We start from the raw sequence: 22,147 nt of genomic DNA on the forward strand, positions 1-22,147 counted from the left end.
GGACTTGGGAGTCAGAGGTCAGGGGTTCGAATCCCAGCTCCGCCACCTGTCAGCTGTGTGGCCTTGGGCAAGTCACTTCACTTCTCTGTGCCTCAGTTCCCTCACCTGGAAGATGGGGATTAAGACTGTGAGCCCCACGTGGGACAACCTGATTCCCTTGTATCTCCCCCAGCGCTTAGAACAGTGCTCGGCACATAGTAAGCGCTTAACAAATACCAACGTTATTGTAATGGCATGGGTTAAGCGCTTACTGTGTGCAAAGCACTGTTCTAAGCGCTGGGGTAGATACAAGGCAATCAGGGTGTCCCCTGCGGGGCTCACAGGCTTCATCCCCATTTTACAGATGAGGGAACCGAGGCCCAGAGAAGTGAAGTGACTCGCCCAAAGTCACACAGCTGACACGTGGCAGAAGCGGGATTAGAACCTCTGACTCCCAGTCCCAGGCTCTTTCCACTAAGCCACGACACATTCCCTAACAAAACAAGTAGACAGGTCTCAATACCGTCAAAATAGATAAATAGAATCATAGACATCTACGCATCATTAATAAAATAGAGTAATAAATAATAGAGACAAATATAGACAAGGGCTGTGGGGAGGGGAAGGGGGAAGAGCAGAGGGAGGGAGTCGGGGCGATGGGGAGGGGAGGAGGAGCGGAGGGAAAAAAGGGGGAGCTCAGTCTGGGAAGGCCTCCTGGAGGAGGTGAGTTTTAAGTAGGGTTTCGAAGAGGGGAAGAGAGTGAGTTCGGCGGAGGCGAGGAGGGAGGGCGTTCCGGGACCGCGGGAGGACGCGGCCCGGGGGTCGACGGCGGGACGGGCGAGACCGGGGGACGGCGAGGGGGCGGGCGGCGGAGGAGCGGAGCGTGCGGGGTGGGCGGTGGAGAGAGAGAAGGGAGGAGAGGTAGGAGGGGGCCAGGGGATGGACGGCTTGGAAGCCAAGAGTGAGGAGCTTCTGGGGGCAGAGGACTGTACTAAGCGCTTGAGAGAACACAATAGGTGTAATTGACAGATCCGATTCTGCCCCCCAAGGTTTGGCTGAAGGGCCGTATCAGGGAGAGGCCGGGAGACGTTTGCTCCCAGCGGGAGGCACAGCCAGATCCCGGTTATCCTTGGCGGGACTGGCCGTCCTCACCTTCCTTCGGCTCTTGAGTTTTCGACAGTGGGGAGGCCGAGGGAAGAGTCGCGAAACCGTCCGACCCTCGGCCCTGAGGAGCCGAGAGTGCCCGGGATTCTCCGTCAGCGGGAGCGGGGCAAATCCCGGGATCGCCCAGAGCCAGAGGGGCCCCCTAACTGGGACGCTGGCGGAGGAAATAATAATAATAATAATGTTGGTATTTGTTAAGCGCTTACTATGTGCAGAGCACTGTTCTAAGCGCTGGGGGAGACACAGGGTCATCGGGTCGTCCCACGTGAGGCTCACAGTTAATGCCCATTTTACAGATGAGGGAACTGAGGCCCAGAGAAGTGAAGTGACTCGCCCACAGTCACACAGCTGATAAGTGGTGGAGCCGGGATTAGAACCCATGACCTCTGGCTCCTAATAATAATAATAATAATAATGTTGGTATTTGTTAAGCGCTTACTATGTGCCGAGCACCGTTCTAAGCGCTGGGGTAGACACAAGGGAATCAGGTTGTCCCACGTGGGGCTCACAGTCTTAATCCCCATTTTACAGATGAGGGAACTGAGGCACAGAGAAGTGAAGTGACTCGCCCACAGTCACCCAGCTGACAAGTGGCGGAGCTGGGATTCGAACTCATGACCTCTGACTCCAAAGCCCGTGCTCTTTCCACTGAGCCACGCTGCTTCTCTAAGCCCGGGCTACCGGAAGCCCGTGGTGGGCAGCCAGTGCGTCCGCCAACTCGGTCGTCCTTTTTTTCTTTTTAGGGTATTTGTTAAGCTTTCACTGTGTGCCAGGCACTGTATTGACTGCTGGGACTGATGCAAGCTGATCAGGTCCGACACAGTCCCTGTCCCACGTGGGGCTCCCTGTCTTCATCCCCATTTTCCAGATGAGGTCACTGAGGCCCAGAGAAGGGAAGCGACTAGCTCCCACTCTAGAGGAGAAGCAGCGTGGCTCAGTGGAAGGCGCCCGGGCTTGGGAGTCGGGGGTCACGGGTTCTAATCCCGGCTCCGCCCCTTGTCAGCTGCGTGACCGTGGGCCAGTCACTTCACTTCCCTGGGCCTCAGTTCCCTCCTCTGTAAAATGGGGACGAAGACAGTGAGCCCCACGTGGGACAACCTGATCCCCTTGTATCCCCCCCAGCGCTTAGAATAGGGCTCTGCACATAGTAAGCGCTTAATAATAATAATAATAATAATGTTGGTATTTGTTAAGCGCTTACTATGTGCCGAGCACTGTTCTAAGCGCTGGGGTAGACATAGGGGAATCAGGTTGTCCCACGTGGGGCTCACAGTCTTAATCCCCATTTTACAGATGAGGGAACTGAGGCACAGAGAAGTTAAGTGACTCGCCCACAGTCACACAGCCGACAAGTGGCAGAGCTGGGATTCGAACTCATGAGCCCTGACTCCAAAGCCCGTGCTCTTTCCACTGCGCCACGCTGCTTCACATTAACTTAACAAATAACAAATAATACATTAGCTTAACAAATACCACCATTATTATCAGCGCTTAGAACAGTGCTTTGCACAGAGTGAGCGCTACACAAATGCCGTCATTATTATTATTATTATTATTATTATTTCCACTAGGCCACACTGACCCCTGCTGGAAAATGCAGCGGCGGAAGACGCCGCTGAAACGGGGACGTGAACTTTCCTTTTCGCCGTAAATCGGAATTTATTGAGCGTCGGCTGCGTGCGGGGCTCTGGACTGACCACTCGCGATAGTCCGACAGATCTTCCAGTCCTCAGGGAGCTTCCAGTCCGGCAGGGGAGGGAGACCCACAATATGTTACGGACAGAAGGAAGGCGAGGAAGAAACAATAAATATATGAATGAGTAAGTGCTTAACTAGCAGAACGTAGAAATCTGTTTGTACAAAATTGCTGTGGTTAGCAGTAATAATAATAATAATAATAGTTATGGCATTTGTTAAGCACCTACTATGTGCTGAGCACCGTTCTAAGCGCCGGGATAGATACAGGGTCATCAGGTTGTCCCACGTAGGGCTCACGTTTTTTTTAAATCCCCATTTTTACAGATGGGGGAACTGAGGCACCGAGAAGCGAAGGGACTTGCCCAAAGTCACACAGCTGGCAGGTGGCGGAGCCGGGATTAGAACTCGTGACTCCTAAGCCCGGGCTCTTTCCAGTGAGCCACGCAGTAGTAGTACGTGGCTCAAGAGAAGCAGCCTGGCTCAGCGGCGAGAGCCCGGGTTTAGGAGTCAGAGGTCGTGGGTTCTAATCCCGGCTCCGCCACCTGTCAGCTGGGTGACGTTGGGCAAGTCCCTTCGCTTCTCGGTGCCTCGGTGACCTCATCTGGAAAATGGGGATTGAGACTGTGAGCCTCACGTGGGACCGCCTGATAACCCTACGCCTACCCCACCGCTTAGAACAGCGCTCGGCACATAGTAAGCGCTTAACAAATGCCAACATTATTATTAGTGACAAAAATTGTGGTGTTTGTTAAGTGCTTACTCTGTGCAGAGCACTGAACTGAGTGCTGGGAGAGACTACCCAGGTGGGAAAGTATGGAGCTGTTGAGGAGGGAGGTTTTTTTATGACATTTGTCAAGCGCTTACTATGTGCCAGGCACTCTTTTATGGTCTGGGGTAGATACAAAGTAATCACATCGGACCGTGTCCTAGATGGGGATCACATTCTTAACCCCCATTTTACAGATGAGCAAGCATTTTACGAGAAGCAGCGTGGCTCAGTGGAAAGAGCACGGGCTTTGGAGTCAGCGGTCATGGGTTCGGATCCCGGCTCGGCCACTTGTCAGCTGTGTGACTTTGGGCGAGTCACTTAACTTCTCGGTGTCTCAGTTACCTCATCTGTAAAATGGGGATGAAGACTGTGAGCCCCACGTGGGGCGACCTGATCCCCCTGTGTCTACCCCAGCGCTTAGAACGGTGCTCGGCACATAGTAAGCGCTTAACGAATACCAACATTATTATTATTATTATTATTATTAGATGAGGTCACTGAGGCACAGAAAAGTGACTTGCCCGAAGTCACACAGTAGACAGATGGCCGAGCCAGGATAACAATAATAATAATAGTGTTGGTATTTGTTAAGCGCTTACTAGGTCAGAGCACCGTTCTAAGCGCTGGGGGAGATACAGGGTCATCGGGTGGTCCCACGTGAGGCTCACGGTCTTCATCCCCATTTTACAGATGAGGTCACTGAGGCCCAGAGGAGCGAAGTGCCTTGCCCACAGTCACACGGCTGACAAGTGGCGGAGCTGGGATTCGAACCCACGCCTTCTGACTCCGCTTGGATGAGAACCCAGGCCGCTCGGACTCCCGGGTCCGGGCTCTAACCACCAGGCCGTGCTGCTTCTCCACGGGGGAGACGAAAATTCATTCAGGGAAGGCCTCCTGGAGGAGGTAGGACTTCTGAAGGGCCCTGAAGATGCGGAGAGGGCCGGCAGGACGGTGGGGCCGAAGGGGGACCCAAAGACAAAATAAATTAGAGAAGCAGCGTGGCTCAGTGGAAAGAGCCCAGGCTGGGGAGTCAGAGGTCATGGGTTCTAATCCCGGCTCTGCCGCTTGTCAGCTGGGTACTTTTTGGGCGTGTCACTTACCTCTTCTGTGCCTCAGTTCCCTCATCTGTAAAATGGGGATAAAGACTGTGAGCCCCACCTGGGACAACCTGATCACCTGTATTCTCCCCGGTGCTTAGACCAGTGCTTTGCTCATAGTAAGCGCTAAACAAATGCCATCGTCATTATTGTTATTATTATAAATTAGTGTGAGTTTCACCAGGGAGAGACTGAAGATCTCTGACGTACACTTTAAGCTTTGGTTATCGGTCAGCCCATCGGTCCCACCCCAGCCCTGTAATAACGCACACATTTACTCCGTTAAAAAAGTATCCGTTCAGTCGTATTTATCGATTGTTTACTTTATGCAGAACGCTGTACCAAGTGCTCGGGAGAGTACGACCTGACAGTAAACAGACGCGTTTCCTGCCCAAAACCGACTTTCAGTCTAGAAGGGGAGACAGGCATTAATATAAATAAATTACAGAAATGTACATAAGTGCTGTGGGGCTGGGAGGGGGGCGATGAATAAACTGAATATATCCGGAAACTAGCTCTCCACAAACACAACCTCAATCCCCTTTTCGACTGGGAGCCCGCTGTCGGGTAGGGATCGTCTCTCTTGGTTGCCGAATTGTGCTTTCCAAGCGCTTAGTACAGTGCTCTGCACACAGTAAGCGCTCAATAAATACGATGGAATGAATGAACGAATAATTCAGAGATCCATAATGAAGATTATTGAGCAAAGCTTTGAAGTAGTCTGTTCGTTCCAAATGCACAACCATAACCCGCAAGTTGCAACCGATTTGTCATCCCCGGAGATTGATCGTGTTTCCCGGCCTCTTTGGGTTTGCAGAAAAGCCATTTAAGGAACACGAGCAGCAGCGTGGCTCGGTGGAAAGAGCCCGGGCTTGGGAGTCAGGAGTCATGGGTTCAGATCCCGGCTCCGCCGCGTGTCAGCCGGGTGACCGTGGGCGAGTCACTTCACTTCTCTGGGCCTCAGTTCCCTCATCTGGAAAATGGGGATGAAGACTGTGAGCCTCACGTGGGACAATTGAGTCCCCTGTATCTACCCCAGCGCTTAGAACAGTCCTCCGCACATAGTAAGCGCTTAATGAATAGCAAATACCAATGTTGTTACGATCAGTCATATTTACTGAGCGCCTACCGCTTGTGGAGCACTGTACTAAGCTCTTGGGACAGTACAGTACAGCAGAGTTGGTAAACACGTTCCCCGCCCAGAATTCATTCAGTAGTATTTATTGAGCGCTTACTATGTGCAGAGCACTGGACTGAGCGCTTGGAATGAGCTTAAAGGCTAGAGGGGGAGACATTAATATGAGTAAATAAATTGTGGATGTGGACAGAGGTGCTACTTTACTGGGGGAGGAGTGAATAAAGGGAGCAGATTCGAGGGCAAGGGGGCCGCAGAAGGGAGTGGGAGGAGGGGAAATGAGGATTTTGGAGGAGAAGGCTTTGGGCGGGAGATGTGCTTTTAATCAGGCTTTGAAGGGGAGGGAGAGCGATCGTCTGTCCGATATGAAGGGGGAGGGAGTTCCAGACCGGAGCCGGGACACGGGCAAGAGGTGGGTGGTGAGATAGTTGAGATTGAGGTAAGGTTAGTAATAATAATAATAAATAAAATAATAATAGTAGGTTGGCACTGGTGAAGTGCGTGGCCTGAGTAGGAAAGGAGCGAGGTGATTGTTTTTAGACAATTAGACTGTAAGCCCATCGGTGGGCAGGGACTGTCTCTATCTGTCGCCGATTTGTACATTCCAAGCGCTCATTACAGTGCCCTGCACATAGTAAGCGCTCGATAAATACTATTGAATGAATGGCGAGGAATTTCTGTTGGACGCGGAGCTGGATGGGCAACCGCTGGAGGTTAGACCGTAAGCCCGTCAAAGGGCAGGGACCGTCTCTATCTGTTGCCGACTTGTCCATTCCAAGCGCTTAGTACAGTGCTCTGCACATAGGAAGCGCTCAGTAAATATGAATGAATGAATGAATGAATGAATGAATGAATGAATGAATGAATGAGGAGCAGGGAAACGTGGACTGAAAGGTTTTGGAGACAAATGATCCGGACAGCCGAGTGAAGTGTGGACCGGAGTAGGAAGAGAAAGGAGACAGGGAGGTCAGCGAGGAGGCTGATGGAATAATCAAGGCAGGAGAGGAGAAGTGCTTGGACGAAGGTAGCAGCGGAGGGTGGAGAGGAAGGGGCGGATTTTAGTGAGGTCACGAAGGTTGAACCGACCGGAGTTAGTGGCAGATTGAATATGCGGGCTGATGGAGAGAGATGAGTCTAGGTTAATGCAAAGTTTTGGGCTTGCGAGGCAGGGAGGATGGTGTCTTTTTCCCTCTTCAAAGCCCTACTGAGAGCTCACCTCCTCCAGGAGGCCTTCCCAGACTGAGCTTCCCCTTTTCCCTCTGCTCCCTCTCTGCTCCCCCTCCGCCCTCTGCTCTCTCGCCCTTCCCCCCTTCCCCTCCCTTTCAGCTAAGCCCCCTTTCCCTCCGCTCCTTCCCCTCCCCTCAGCCCTGTACTCATTTGGTTCTATTTTTATGACCCTATTTATTTTGTTAATGAGGGGTCCATCAACTTGATTCTATTTATCATGATGACGCTGTCTTGTTTTTGTCCGTCTGTCTCCCCTGATTAGACGGTGAGCCCGTCACGTCTCTATCCGTTACCAAATTGTCCATTCCAAGCGCTTAGTACAGTGCTCTGCACACAGGAAGCGCTCAGTAAATGCGACTGAATGAATGAATGAATACAGTGATGGGAAAGTCTTGGGGAGGACAGGGTTTGGATGGGAAGATAAGGATTTCTGGTGTGGACGTATTAAGTTTGAGGCGTTTGGGGGACGTTCGATTAGAGGTGTCCTGAAGGCAGGAGGACATGCTGGACTGCGGAGCAGGAGGAGAGAAAGATCAGGGATGGAGAAGGGTGATTTGGGGAACACTAGTCAGAGACCTAGCTTCTAGACTCCGAGCTCATTCTGGGCAGGGAATGTGTCTGTTCATTGTTTTATCGTACTCTCCCAAGTGTTCAGGACAGTGCCGGGTAGCCAGTAGGCGCTCAATAAATACGCCCGCCTGACTGAGTGAGAGCGTCGGTCTACGTGGGTGCGGGTAAGTGTCCGTCGCTTGGGGTTGGCCGGTGCTTCCGCCCTGCCCCCGTCTGACTTTGACTTCTGGAATAGCCGGTTATTTTCCCGGCGGTTGGGTGGAGGGCTCGGTTTGTTTGCCAACCCATCTGCCGGCACGAACTAGAGCGAGGGAATTTCCTGCCTCCGCCTCGGGAAAAAGCCAAATAGCAAGACGCGGAGAGATTGATTTGCTTCAACCTCATCCTCGTCAGTGCCACAGATTGTGACGTCTGTTTAGCTCCACCTAAGTACAAGGTCCTGTGCTCTGTGTCGAGGTCAGACATAGCTCCTTTCCCACAAGGGGGGAAGGAGAATAGCCACTCCGTCCCCATTTCACAGATAAGGAAACTGAGGCCCGGGGACGTTAAGTGAGTTGCTCAAGGTCAATCAGTAGGTCGTATTTTTTTGAGCTCTTACTGTGTGCAGGGCGCCTTACTGAGCACTTGGGAAAGTACAGTATAATGGAGTTCATTCATTCAATAGTATTTATCGAGCGCTTACTACGTGCAGAGCGCTGTACCGAGCGCTTGGACGGGATCCCGGCTCGCCCGGAGCTTCACATCCACAGCATCAATCGATCCGTGGCATTTATCGAGGGCTAAGTGTGTGCGGAGCACTCGACCAAGTGCTTACGGTACAGTTCAGTACAGAGGCGAGGGGAAGGAAGAGATGCGGGAGAAACAGAAAAATGAGAAAGTAACCAAGGCTAAGTGCGTGCGGAGCCCTTTTCAATAGTATTTATTGAGCGCTTACTATGTGCAGAGCACTGTACTAAGCGCTTGGAATGAACAAGTCGGCAACAGATAGAGACGGTCCCTGCCGTTTGACGGGCTTACGGTCTCTACTAAGTGCTTACGGTGCAGTTCAGTACAGAGGCGAGGGGAAGGAAGAGATGCAGGGGAAGCAGAAAAATGAGAAAGTAACCAAGGCTAAGTGTGTGCGGAGCCCTCTACTAAGTGCTCACGGTGCAATTCATTACAGAGGCGAGGGGAGGAGGGGAAGGAAGAGATGCGGGAGAAACGGAAAAATAAAAAAGTAGCCAGGGCTAAGTGTGTGCGGAGCCCTCTACTAAGTGCTCACGGTACAGTTCAGTACAGAGGCGAGGAGGGGAAGGAAGAGATGCGGGAGAAATGGAAAAATGAAAAAGTAGCCAGGGCTAAGTGTGTGTGGAGCACTCTACTAAGTGCTCACGGTACAGTTCAGTACAGAGGGGAGGAGGGGAAGGAAGAGATGCGGGAGAAACGGAAAAATAAAAAAGTAGCCAGGGCTAAGTGTGTGCGGAGCCCTCTACTAAGTGCTCACGGTACAGTTCAGTACAGAGGCGAGGGGAGGAGGGGAAGGAAGAGATGCGGGAGAAACGGAAAAATGAAAAAGTAGCCAGGGCTAAGTGTGTGCGGAGCCCTCTACTAAGTGCTCACGGAACAGTTCAGTACAGAGGCGAGGGGAAGAGGGGAAGGAAGAGATGCGGGAGAAACGGAAAAATGAAAAAGTAGCCAGGGCTAAGTGTGTGCGGAGCCCTCTACTGAGTGCTTACGGTACAGTTCAGTACAGAGGCGAGGGGAAGAGGAGAATAAATGTTCGTATTTGTGAAGCGCTTACTATGTGCCGAGCACTTTTCTAAGCACTGGGGTAGACACAGGGGAATCAGGTTGTCCCACGTGGGGCTCACAGTCTTAATCCCCATTTTACAGACGAGGTAATTGAGGCACAGAGAAGTTAAGTGACTTGCCCACAGTCACACAGCTGACAAGTGGCAGAGCCGGGATTCAAACCCGTGACATCTGACTTTAAAGCCCGTGCTCTTTCCACTGAGCCATGCTGCTTCAGATGCGGGAGAAACAGAAAAATGAAAAAGTAGCCAAGGCTAAGTGTGTGCGGAGCACTCTACTTTTTATTTTTCCGTTTCTCCCGCATCTCTTCCCCTCTTCCCCTCCCCTCTGGTACAGTTCAGTACAGAGGCGAGGGGAAGGAAGAGATGCGGGAGAAACGGAAAAATAAAAAAGTAGCCAAGGCTAAGTGTGTGCGGAGCACTCTACTAAGTGCTTATAGTACAGTTCAGTACAGAGGCGAGGGGAAGAGGGGAAGGAAGAGATGCGGGAGAAACGGAAAAATGAAAAAGTAGCCAAGGCTGTGTGTGTACGGGAGCACTCTAAATAAAAATAAATAAGTAAATGGTGGTATTTGTTAAGCACTTACTATGTACAAAGCGCTGGGGGATACAAGGTAATCAGGTTGTCCCACGTGGGGCTCACAGTTTTAATCCCCATTTTACAGATGAGGTCACTGAGGCACAGAGAAGTGAAGTGACTTGCCCAAAGTCACACAGCTGGCAAGTGGCGGAGCCGGGATTCGAACCCATGAACTCTGACTCCCAACCCCGCGCTCTTTCCACTGTACCACGCCGCTTCTCTCTCTCTAAGTGCTTACAGTCCAGTTCAGTACAGAGGCGAGGGGAAGGAAGAGATGCGGGAGAAACGGAAAAATGAAAAAGTAGCCCAGGCGACGAGGGTGACAGAGGAAGAATAATAATAATGTTGGCATCTGTTAAGCGCTTACTATGTGCCGAGCACCGTTCTAAGCGCTGGGGTAGACATAGGGGAATCAGGTCGTCCCACGTGGGGCTCACAGTCTTCATCCCCATTTTACAGACGAGGGAACTGAGGCACGGAGAAGTGAAGTGACTCGCCCACAGCCACACGGCCGACAAGTGGCGGAGCTGGGATTCGAACTCATGAGCCCCGACTCCAAAGCCCGTGCTCTCTCCACTGAGCCACGCTGCTTCTAAGAAGCACAGGAAGAGAAGGCCGGAGCGGGGGCTAGGGGCTGGCGGAGACCGTCGGAGAAGACGAGGCCTTCGGGAGGGCGCAGATGGGAACCTCTGGACCTGGGGGTGACCCCGGCGGCAGGGGCGTTCAGGAAACGCCCACCGGTGACCGGAGAGAGCCCCCGTCCCACGCCCGGCACCTCCCGGGCTCCGGTGAAAAGGCCAAGGGGCTCGGTCCGGTCACGGGGGAAGCTTTTCTCACCCGGGCCCCTCCCTTCGACCCAGTTTCCCTCCGTCCCTGGATGGGCAGCTCCCACGGTCACCAGTGCGGCCAGAGGATTCCCCGGGGCTCTGCCCCGCCCAGCCTCCCCGGCCCATCCTCCCCCGCGCGGCCCCGCTCTGCGGAGGCCGCCGCCGTTGTCCCTCGCACCCCCGGCCTCCCCCACCGGGCTCCTCTAGTCCCTGCCGCCTCCCTCTCCTATCCCACCCACCACTTCCCAAGGTTGGGATCCTTCCCGGAAGCGGGAAGGAAGGGCGGGCTGCAGGGCGCCGCTGCCCGGGAGAAGGCCCGTCCGGCCCAGAGACACCTCACGGCCGTCGGCCGTGTCCGCTCGCCGCCCCGCGGCCCCGCTGGCCCGGAGGCGACGGGGCCCCCCCCCCCTCCGGGCCCCGGCTCGGACGCCGCAGGGCCCGATCCCGTCGATCGTAATCGTTCGTCCGGCTCGATCGTCGTGGCTCGGTGGAAAGAGCCCGGGCTTTGGAGTCGGAGGTCACGGGTTCAAATCCCGGCTCTGCCACCTGTCAGCTGTGTGAGACCGTGGGCAGGTCGCTTCACTTCTCTGGGCCTCGGTGACCTCATCTGGAAAATGGGGATGAAGACTGGGAGCCCCACGTGGGACAACCTGATGACCCTGTGTCTACCCAGCGCTTAGAACGGTGCTCGGCACATAGTAAGCGCTTAACAAACGCCAACATTATCATTACTGATTGAACGCCTCCTGTGTTCAAGGCGCCGTACCGAGCGCTTGGGAGAGCGCGGCGCAATAAACAGACGCGTTGCCTGCCCGCAACAAGCTTACCGTCTAGTGGTGGGGGTTTTTTAGGCGCTCACTATGTGCCAAGCTACTGTTCATTCAATCAAGAGCCCGGGCTTGGGAGTCAGAGGTCGTGGGTTCGAGTCCCGGCTCTGCTACTTGTCAGCTGTGTGACTGTGGGCGAGTCACTTCACTTCCCTGGACTTCAGTTCCCTCATCTGTAAAATGGGGATGAAGACTGGGAGCCTCAGGTGGGACAACCTGATGACCCTGTATCTCCCCCGGCGCTTAGAACAGTGCTCTGCGCGTAGTAAGCGCTTAACAAATACCAACGTCATTATTATTATTCTTCTTTATTAAGGGCTTACTGTGAGCAGAACTATACTATACTAAGCACTTGGGAAAGTACACTTCAACAGTAAACAGTGACATTCCCTGCCCACAACGAACTCGCAGTCTAGAGACGGGGAGGCAGACATAAATACAAATAAATAAAATTACAGATGTATGCGTGAGTGTTGTGGGGTTTGGCGGGGAAGAAGAATGGGAGCAGGTCGGGGACGCAGAAGGGAGTGGGAGATGAGGAAAAGGGGGGCTTAGTCAGGGAAGGCCTCTTGGAGGAGATCATTCAATAATAATATTGTTGGTATTTGTTAATAATAACAATAATAATAATGTTGGTATTTGTTAAGCGCATACTATGTGCAGAGCACTGTTCTAAGCGCTGGGGTAGACACAGGAGAATGAGGTTGTCCCACGTGGGGCTCACAGTCTTCATCCCCATTTTCCCGATGAGGGAACTGAGGCCCAGAGAAGCGAGGTGACTTGCCCACAGTCACGCAACTGACAAGCGGCAGAGCCGGGAGTCGAACTCATGACCTCTGACTCCGAAGCCCAGGCTCTTTCCGCTGAGCCACGCTGCTTCTCAATTCAATAGTATTTATTGAGCGCTTGCTTTGAAGAGGGAGAAAGTAATTGTCGGATTTGAGGAGGGAGGACGTTCCGGGTCAGAGGCGGGACGCGGGCCGGGGGTCTTACGTGGGGTAGATACAGGTCTGTGGGATCGGACACCCCCCGGGGGCTCCCAGGCTAAGAGCGAGGGAGAACAGGCAGCTCATCCCCCTTTTACAGGGGAGGAAACAGAGGCCCAGAACACTCAAGCGATTTGTCCGAGGTCACCCAGCGGGCAAGCGGCGGGGCCGAGATTAGAACCCGGGTCTCCTGACTGCCGCTTCTCCAGTTGGCAGGCCGCCTAAATTTGGGTGGTTCTGCGGGTGCCCGGAGCCAAAGCCAGGGGCGGCTCCTCGCCCGCCTCCACCTCCCCTCCTCCTCGCGCCCTGCCCGCCCCGACCGGCTGCTGACCGCACCCAGATCCCGCCGCTCCCGGCGAGCAGACGCGGAGCGGACGGGAAGGAGGAGGTGAGCGTCCGCCTGGTGCCCCGGTAGGCAAGGGCCCGGTGGGGCGGAGGGGCGGGGAGGAGGAGACGAGAGCCCGCCCGCTGCCCCGCTCGGGCCCGTGGGCAGCGACGGAGGGAGCAGACGTGGAGGGGCAGGAAGGAGGAGGTGGGCATCTGCCCGGTGCCCCTTGGCGGCGGAGGCAGGCGCGGAAGTGGAGGGGCAGGAAGGAGGTGGCATCTGCCCCGTGCCCCGGTTGGGGCCCGGGGGGGGGGGGGGATTCTTGAGTCACAAGCTTCGGGGAGTGTTGAATTTCCAGTTTCTGGGTGTGGCGGGGCAGGGAGGCGCGGGCAGAGGGTGTTCGGAGGGGGGCAGAAGGAGGGCGGGTTTCCCAGCTGGTCCTCCCTCCTGGGGGTGACTTTCTGCTGTGGGGATTGTCTGGGGGGGTTTTTCTGCGGGGGAGAGGAAAAGAGAGACACAGAGAGTCTGTCTGCCTGCCTAACGGGCCCGAGTCCCGGTCCGGGAGGAATCCTTCCCAAACCGAGCCGACTCAGTGAAAGGGAAGTTTATCCGGAGCCTCTTGCGACCACAGGGGGTCTATGACGCTCCCCTCCACCCCGCCACCGCCCCGGGACGGGGGGCTCCTTTCCAGCCCCCTCCTCGGCCCTGGTCACCGTGTGTTTCCTTACCGGGGGCGGGGGGGGATGTTCATCTCTCGCTTCTGACGACTCTAGACTCTGAGCTCGCTGTGGGTGGGCTGTGAGTCCACCAACTCCGTCCTGTTGTACCTTCCCGTGCGCTTAGTATATTCATTCAGTAGTATTTATTGAGTGCTTACTATTCATTCAGCAGTATTTCATTCGACAGTATTTATCGAGCGCTTACTATGTGCAGAGCACTGTACTGAGCGCTCGGAATGAACAAGTCGGCAACAGGTGGAGACGGTCCCTGCCGTTTGACGGGCTCACGGTCTAATCGTGCAGAGCACCGGTACTAAGCACTTAATGATAATAATGATGTGGGTATTTGTTAAGCGCTTACTACGTGCAGAGCACCGCTCTAAGCGCTGGGATTGATACAGGGTCATCGGGTTGTCCCACGTGACACTTAATTACAGTCTTCATCCCCATTTTGCAGATGAGGTCACTGAGGCACAGAGCTGTCAAGTGACTTGCCCGCAGTCACACAGCTGACAGGTGGCAGGGCCGGGATTAGAACCCCTGACCCCCGACTCCCGGGCTCCCTCCGCTGAGCCACGCTGCTTCTCTACCGCCGAGAGCGCCGCAACGAGAAGCAGCGTGGCCCAGTGGCTGGAACGTGGACCCGGGAGGCCGAGGGATCTGGGATCTAATCCCGGCCCCGCCCCTTGTGTGCTGGGTGTCGCTTCACCTCTCGGTTCCCACATCTGTAAAATGGGGAACGGAGACCGTGAGTCCCAAGCGGGACAGGGACCGGGTCCAACCCCACTTGCTCGCATCCACCCCGGCGCTCAGTACGGCGTCCGGCACGCGGTAGACGCTCGGCACGCCCCACGGTCGTCATTACGAGAAGCCGCGTGGCTCAGTGGGAAGAGCCACGGCTTGGGAGCCGGAGGTCATGGGTTGGACCGCGACCGTGGGCAAGTCATTTAACTTCTCTGTGCCTCAGTGACCGCATCTGGAAAATGGGGATTCACCGTGAGCCTCACGTGGGCCAACCCGATGACCCCGTATCTCCCCCGGCGCCTAGAACAGCGCTCCGCCCGTCGCAAGCGCTTAACGAACGCCAACGTCGTCATCGTTAGGAGGGGCCGGCACGCCGGGCCTCGGCTTGGCCCGGAGCGGGGGACGGGGACGGCGCGGGGCCGGACCGGCTGACGGGGCTCTGTCTTGCGTCCGTCCGCAGGGCGGCTCGATGGAAACGCCCTGGCCGGGCCCCGACGACCCCGTGGCCGGAAGGAACGGACGAGGACGGGATGGACGGGCCCGCCGCGCTCCCCGACTCCTCGGGCTCCAGTGACGGGGAGGGCGACGGCGGCGACGGGGCCGCCCCGGACCGCGACGGGTTGGAGCTGAACCCCTTCGACGGCCTGCCCTTCTCGTCCCGCTACTATAAGCTCTTGAAGGAGAGAGCGGCCCTTCCCGTGTGGAAAGAGAAATATTCCTTCCTGGAGACGCTGCTCCGGGACCAAGTGGTGATCGTGTCGGGGGAAGGCCGGTGCGGGAAGAGCTCACAGGTCGGGGGGCCTGGCGGGGACGGGGGGGCGCGGGGGGGGACACGGCCGTCTGGTCGGTCACCCTGGGGGTGAGCGGGCGGAGCGGGGGACCCGCCTCCTTGCCCCTCCCGCTGGGCCGCACTTCCTGATCCCGCATCCCCCAGCGGTTGGGCGGGACTTCCCATCTCCTGGACCACCTGGCGGGAATCGGTTGGGCAACCTCTGGAGGTCCTCGAGGAGTGGGGAAAGGGGGACCCGACGGTTTGGTAGTAAAATAATCATATTGGTGGTATCTCTTAAGCGCTTACTCTGTGCAGAGCACTGTTCCAAGCGCCGGGGGAGACACAGGGTCATAATAATCATAATGTTGGTATCTCTTGAGCTCTTACTCTGTGCAGAGCACTGTTCCAAACGCCGGGGTAGATACAGGGTCATAATAATAATGTTGGTATCTGTTGAGCGCTTACTCTGTGCAGAGCACTGTTCCAAGCACAGGGGTAGATACAGGGTCATAATAATAATGTTGGTATCTCTTAAGCGCTTATTATGTGCAGGGCACTGTTCTAAGCGCTGGGGTAGATACAGGGTCATAATAATGATAATGTTGGTATCTCTTAAGCTCTTACTCTGTGCAGAGCACTGTTCCAAGCGCTGGGGTAGATGCAGGGTAATAATAATAACGTTGGTATCTGTTAAGCGCTTACTATGTGCAGGGCACTGTTCTGAGCGCTGGGGGAGATACAGGGTCATCAGGTTGTCCCAGGTGGGGCTCACAATTAATCCCCATTTGACAGATGAGGGAACTGAGGCACAGAGCAATGAAGTGACTTGCCCACAGTCACAGAGCTGACGAGTGGCAGAGCCGGGATTCGAACCCATGACCTCTGACTCCCCAGCCCGGGCCCCTTCCACTGAGCCATGTGAGGCTCCCAGGCTTCATCCCCATTTTCCAGATGAGGTCACTGAGGCCCAGAGAAGTGAAGTGACTGGCCCACGGTCACACAGCTGACGAGTGGCAGAGCCTGGATTCGAACCCATGACCCCTGACTCCCCAGGCCGGGCTCTTTCCACTGAGCCACGCTGTGGGCAGCAGGGTGAAGTCTGGACTGGAGGGAGAGAGGCGGGAGGCTCGGAGGTCAGCGAGGACGCTGAGGCAGTAGTCAAGATGGGAGAGAATAAGTGCTTGGATCAGTCTGGAGGGAGTCTAGATATTTAAATTAATATTTATAGATACTTATTAATATATTAATATTTATAGATATTTATATTAATGTCTGTCTCCCGCTCCAGACTCTATGTAATAAGGTCACTGTGGGCAGGGAGCATATTCATTCATTCATTCAGTTGTAGTTATTAAGCGCTTACTGTGTGCAGAGCACTGTACTAAACGCTTAATAAACGCTTAGAGAAGCAGCGTGGCTCAGTGGAAAGAGCCCGGGCTTTGGAGTCAGAGGACATGGGTTCGAATCCCGGCTCGGCCGCTCGTCAGCTGTGTGACTGTGGGCAGGTCACTTCACTTCTCTGGGCCTCAGTTACCTCATCTGGAAAATGGGGATGAAGACCGTGAGCCCCACGTGGGACGACCCGATTCCCCCGTGTCTACCCCAGCGCTTAGAACGGTGCTCGGCACATAGTGAGCGCTTAACGAATACCAACATTATTATTATTATGTGCCGGGCACTCTATGAAGCGCTGGGGCGGATACCAGCGTGACTCAGTGGAAATGACCCGGGCTTGGGAGTCAGAGGTCATGGGTTCTATTCCGCAAAGTGCGCAGGCTGGGCTGTAGTAGGAGATCTGGGAGGTGAGGTAATAATAATAATAATAATGTTGGTATTTGTTCAGCGCTTACTATGGGCAGAGCACCGTTCTAAGCGCCGGGGTAGACACAGGGTCATCGGGTTGTCCCACGTGAGGCTCCCGGTCTTCATCCCCGTTTTCCAGATGAGGGAACTGCGGCCCAGAGAAGTGAAGTGACTCGCCCACAGTCACCCAGCTGACGAGTGGCAGAGGCGGAATTCGAACCCACGACCTCCGCCACCCAGCCAGGCCGCTTCTCTAGTCCTACTACTCCTCCGCTCCGCTCCGGTAGAGATGGCCTGAAGGCAGGAGGAAATGCAAGAGTGGAAGGAAGAAGGGAAGGTAGGGCTGGAGGTGGAGATGTGGAAATCCCCTGCGGAGAGGTGGTGATTGAAGCCGTGGGAGCAGATGAGTTCTCTAAGGGAGGGGGTGTAGATAGAGAATTGAAAGGGACCCAGGGCTGAGCCTTGAGGGACCCCCACAGTTAGGGGGCGGGAGGCAGAGGGGAAGCCCATGAAAGAGACCCTCCGGGCTCAGATCTCCTCACGCCTCTGGGAGGTCTCCACATCCGGCCCACCTAAAACTCAACATGGCCAAAACTGAGCCCCTCATCTTCCCTTCCAAACCCTGTCCCCTCCCTGACTCTCCCATCGCCGTGGACGGCCCGACCATCCTTCCCGCCTCACGGGCCCGCGACCTCGGTGTCGTCCTCGACTCGGCTCTCCCCTTCACCCCACGCATCCGATCCGACACCAGAACTTGCCGGTCTCACCTTTATGACATCGCCGAGATCCGCCCTTCCCTCTCCATCCAAACTGCTACCTTGCTGGTACGGGCTCTCACAGTATCCCAGCTGGATTATCGCGTCAGCCTCCTCTCGGATCTCCCTTCCTCCCGTGTGTCCCCGCTCCGGTCTGTTCTTCACTCCGCCGCCCGGCTCATCTTCCCGCAGAAAGGCCCTGGGCCCGTCACTCCCCTTCTTGAACACCTCCGGTGGTTGCCCATCGACCTCCGCCCCGAACAAAAACTCCTCACTCTGGGCTTCGAGGCTCTCCGTCGCCTCGCCCCTTCCCACCTCTCCCCCCTTCTCTCTCTCCCCCGCCCGCCCCGCACGCTCCGCTCCTCCGCCGCCCGCCTCCCCGCCGTCCCCCGGTCTCGCCCGTCCCGCCGTCGAACCCCGGGCCGCGTCCTCCCGCGGTCCCGGAACGCCCTCCCTCCTCGCCTCCGCCGAACTCACTCTCCTCCCCTCTTCAGAGCCCTCTTGAGAGCTCCCCTCCTCCAGGAGGCCTTCCCACACTGAGCCCCCCTTTCCCTCTGCTCCTCCTCCCCTCCGCATTCCCCCTCGTCCCACCCTCTGCTCTTCCCCCTTCCCCTCCCCTCAGCACTGTGCGTATTTGTATATATGATTTATTACTGTATTTATTTTGTCAATGAGGTGTATATCTCCATGATTCTATCTATCTTGATGTCGTCTGCGCTGGACTGCTCGTTCTGTTCTGTTTCGCTTCGCCGTCCGTCTCCCCCGTTTAGACCGTGAGCCCGTCACTGGGCAGGGATGGTCTCTATCTGTTGCCGAATTGTACACTCCAAGCGCTTAGCCCAGTGCTGTGCACATAGTAAGCGCTCAATAAATACTACCGAATGAAAAGAGACTGACAAGGAGCCATCAGAGAGCTAGGAGGAGAACCAGGAGAGGACAGTGTCAGTGAAGCAGAGGTTGGATAAAGTTTCGAGGAGAAGGGGGTGGTCTGCAATGTCGAGGGCAGCCGAGAGGTCGAGGGGGATCAGGATAGGCACATAGTGAGCGCTTAGCAAATACCGTAAAAATACATGAAAATAGAGTAGTGGCCATCATGTCGTCATCATATCGAGCAGCAGCGTGGCTCAGCGGAAAGAGCACGGGCTTGGGAGTCGGAGGTCATGGGTTCGAATCCCTGCCGCTTGTCAGCTGCGTGACTGTGGGCGAGTCACTTCGCTTCTCTGGGCCTCAGTTCCCTCATCTGTAAAATGGGGATGAAGACCGTGAGCCTCACGTGGGACAATCTGATTCCCCTGTGTCTACCCCAGCCCTTAGAAGGGTGCTCTGCACATAGTGAGCGCTTAACAAATGCCAACGTTATTATTATATTTGGCGAGAAGAAGGTCATTGGTTACTCGAGAAGAAGGTCATTGATTCATTGATTCCCTTACCAGTTGCCTGCTGTGTGACCCTGGGCAGATCACTTCATCGTACCTCGATTTCCTCTGTCAAATGGGGATTCGATCCCTGTCCTCTCTCCTCTGTAGACTGTGAGCCCCATGTAGGGCAGGGACTGTTGCCTCCAAAATTAATTTCTATCTCCCCCAGCACTTCAGACTTTTCACGTAGAAGGCGCTTAACAAATAGGTACCGTCATCGAAAAATGTTTTTTACCCAGAGGACCCCAGAGAACCAGGCCGACCCGGGGACTCCGTGTCGCTCTGGGTTCCCGTTGAACACGTTAAAACAGTAACGGGTGACCGGAGCGAAAAGCGTTCTGCTCACTGTCGTATTTCTTGAGCGCCCGCTGTGTGCAGAGCGCTGTACTAAGTGCTCTGTGTGGGTGTCTCTCTGTGTCTGTGGACTAAGTGGGGAAGCGGCGTGGCTCAGTGGAAAGAGCCTGGGTTCGGAGTCAGAGGTCATGGGTTCGAATCCCGGCTCGGCCACTTGTCAGCTGTGGGACTGCGGGCGGGTCACTTCACTTCTCTGGGCCTCGGTTCCCTCATCTGTAAAATGGGGATGAAGACTGTGAGCCCCACGTGGGACGACCCGGTTCCCCGGCGTCTCCCCCAGCGCTTAGAACAGTGCTCGGCACGTAGTAAGGGCTTAACAAATACCAACGTTATTATTATTATTATTATTATTACTAAGCGCTTAAAAATGAGCCCCGAGCTAATCTCCCTCGGCTCCTTCCCGCCGTAGATCCGCTGGGCGGGAGCGCGGGGTTGGCGGGGAGGGAGGGGTGCGGCGTACGCGCGTCCCGCTCTGATCTCTCCCGGCTCCTTCCCGCTGCAGATCCCGCAGTGGTGCGCCGAGTTCTGCCTGTCGGAGCGTCCCGAGGCCGGGAGCGTGGTGTGCGCCCAGGTGCACCGGCAGGCGGCCGTGGCCCTGGCCCTGCGGGTGGCGGACGAGATGGACGTCAGCCTCGGCCAGGAGGTGGGCTACGCCGTCCCCTTCGAGAACTGCTGCTCCAGCGAGACCATCTTGAGGTGGGTGGCCTCGGGGCTGGCGGGGGGTGGGGCGTCTCCTCTCCCGGGGGTCCGGCCTAGCCGATCCGCGACCCCCGAGCTGACCGGGGGTGGCCCGTCTCCTCGGCCCGCCCCCTCTGCCCGCGCACTTCGCTCCTCGAATGCCAGCCTGTTCGGTGTACCTCAGAGGAGCAGCGTGGCTCAGCGGAAAGAGCCCGGGCTTGGGAGTCAGAGGTCATGGGTTCGAAGCCCCGCCGCTCGTCAGCTGTGTGACTGAGGACAGGTCACTTCTCTGGGCCTCGGTTCCCTCGTCTGGAAAATGGGGATTAAGACCGTGAGCCTCACGTGGGACAACCTGATCACCCTGTATCTACCCCAGCGCTTAGAACAGTGCTCTGCACCGAGGAAGCGCTTAACAGATACCGACATTATTATTACTACCTTGATCTCATCTCCCTCACCACTGACCCCTTGCCCGTGTCCACTCTGTTACCCGGAAACACCCTCCTCCTCCTCCTCCTCCCTCCCCTTTCCTATTCGACAGACCACACCCTCCCCATCTTCAAATCCTTTTGAAAACTCCCTCTCCTCCAAGAGGCCTCCCCTGACCGAGTCCTCATTGCCTCTTTTCCCACTCCCCTCTGCGTCGCTCTTGCATTGGGATTTTCTCCTTTTATTTCCTCAGCACTTGGGTCCACATCCATCATTTATTCATCTCTGTACTTAATGTCTGCCTCCCCCTCTAGACTGTAAGCTGGTGGTGGGCAGGGAGTGTGTCTACTAACTGCTGTGGGGTACTGTTGGAGAAGCAGCGGGGCTCAGTGGCAAGAGGCCGGGCTTGGGAGTCAGAGGTCGTGGGTTCTAATCCCGCCTCTGCCGCTTGTCAGCTGTGGGACTTTGGGAAAGCCACTTCACTTCTCTGGGCCTCGGTCACCTCATCTGGAAAATGGGGAAAGTGTGAGCCCCACGTGGGACAACCTGATTACTCTGTATCTTCCCCAGCGCTTAGGACAGTGCTTGGCACATAGTAAGCGCTTAACAGATGCCATCATTATTATTATTATTATTACTCTCCCAAGTGCTTTGTCCAGTGCTCTATCAATCAATTAGACTGAGCATTTGTTACGTGCAGGGCACTGAACTAAGCCCTTGGGAGAGTTCAATATAACAATAAAACAGTTGGTAGGCACATTCCCTGCCCACAATGAGCTGACAGTCTAGAGAGGGAGACTGACATTAATATAAATAAATCAATTATGATCATTCACTCCACAGTATTAATAATAACGTTGGTATTTGTTAAGCGCTTACTATGTGCAGAGCACTGTTCTAAGCGCTGGGGTAGATACAGGTTGTCCCACGTGAGGCTCACGGTTAATCCCCATTTTACAGATGAGGTGACTGAGGCCCAGAGAAGTGAAGTGACTCGCCCGCAGTCACCCAGCTGACAGGTGGCAGGGCCGGGATTCGAACTGACGACCTCTGACTCCCAAGCCCAGGCCCTTTCCACTGAGCCACGCCGCTTGCGCTTACTATGGGCGGAGCGCTGTACTAAGCGCTTGGAACGAACAATGCGGCAACAGAGAGAGACCCTCCCGGCCCAACGACGGGCTCAGGGTCTAAACGGACGGAAGCGGTGCGGGGCCGAGAAGGGGGTGAATAAAGGGGACGGGACGGATCAGGGCGGTGCGGAAGGGAATGGGAGAAAGGGAAGCGAGGCCTCTTGGAAGAGGGGTGCATTCGATAAGACGCTGAGGGCGGAGACAGTCATTTTGTCCGTCGGCTATGAGGAGGGAGGGCGTTCCAGCCCAGATGCGGGACCCGGGTGAGAGTCCGTGGCGAGAGATAGACGGGATCGGGGCCCAGTGAGAAGGTTGGCATTAGAGGAGCAAAGCGTGCGGGCTGGGATGGAGTAGGAGAGTAGCGAGGCGCG

General features: G+C 55.5%; 1 protein-coding gene across 8 annotated transcripts in view; it reads left to right on the forward strand.

Moving 5' to 3' along the window:
• The window catches only part of DHX32 (DEAH-box helicase 32 (putative)), a 40,273-nt gene that overhangs the window by 2,983 nt on the left and 15,143 nt on the right, over nt 1-22,147 (forward strand). For 2 of the 8 annotated variants that reach the window (XM_029059944.2, XM_029059949.2), the window contains exons 2-4: nt 2,715-2,963; nt 14,898-15,228; nt 20,042-20,235. In XM_029059944.2, the coding sequence (XP_028915777.1) occupies nt 2,914-2,963; nt 14,898-15,228; nt 20,042-20,235 (575 nt within the window). In that variant the 5' untranslated portion in view covers nt 2,715-2,913. Of the gene's footprint in view, nt 1-2,714; nt 2,964-4,477; nt 4,514-12,996; nt 13,038-14,897; nt 15,229-20,041; nt 20,236-22,147 lie in introns of those variants that run through there. The other 6 variants (XM_029059946.2, XM_029059947.2, XM_029059951.2 and 3 more) reach the window with 6 other exon arrangements.

The sequence above is a fragment of the Ornithorhynchus anatinus genome, chromosome 3, assembly GCF_004115215.2.
Source record: "Ornithorhynchus anatinus isolate Pmale09 chromosome 3, mOrnAna1.pri.v4, whole genome shotgun sequence".
Taxonomy (NCBI): domain Eukaryota; kingdom Metazoa; phylum Chordata; class Mammalia; order Monotremata; family Ornithorhynchidae; genus Ornithorhynchus; species Ornithorhynchus anatinus.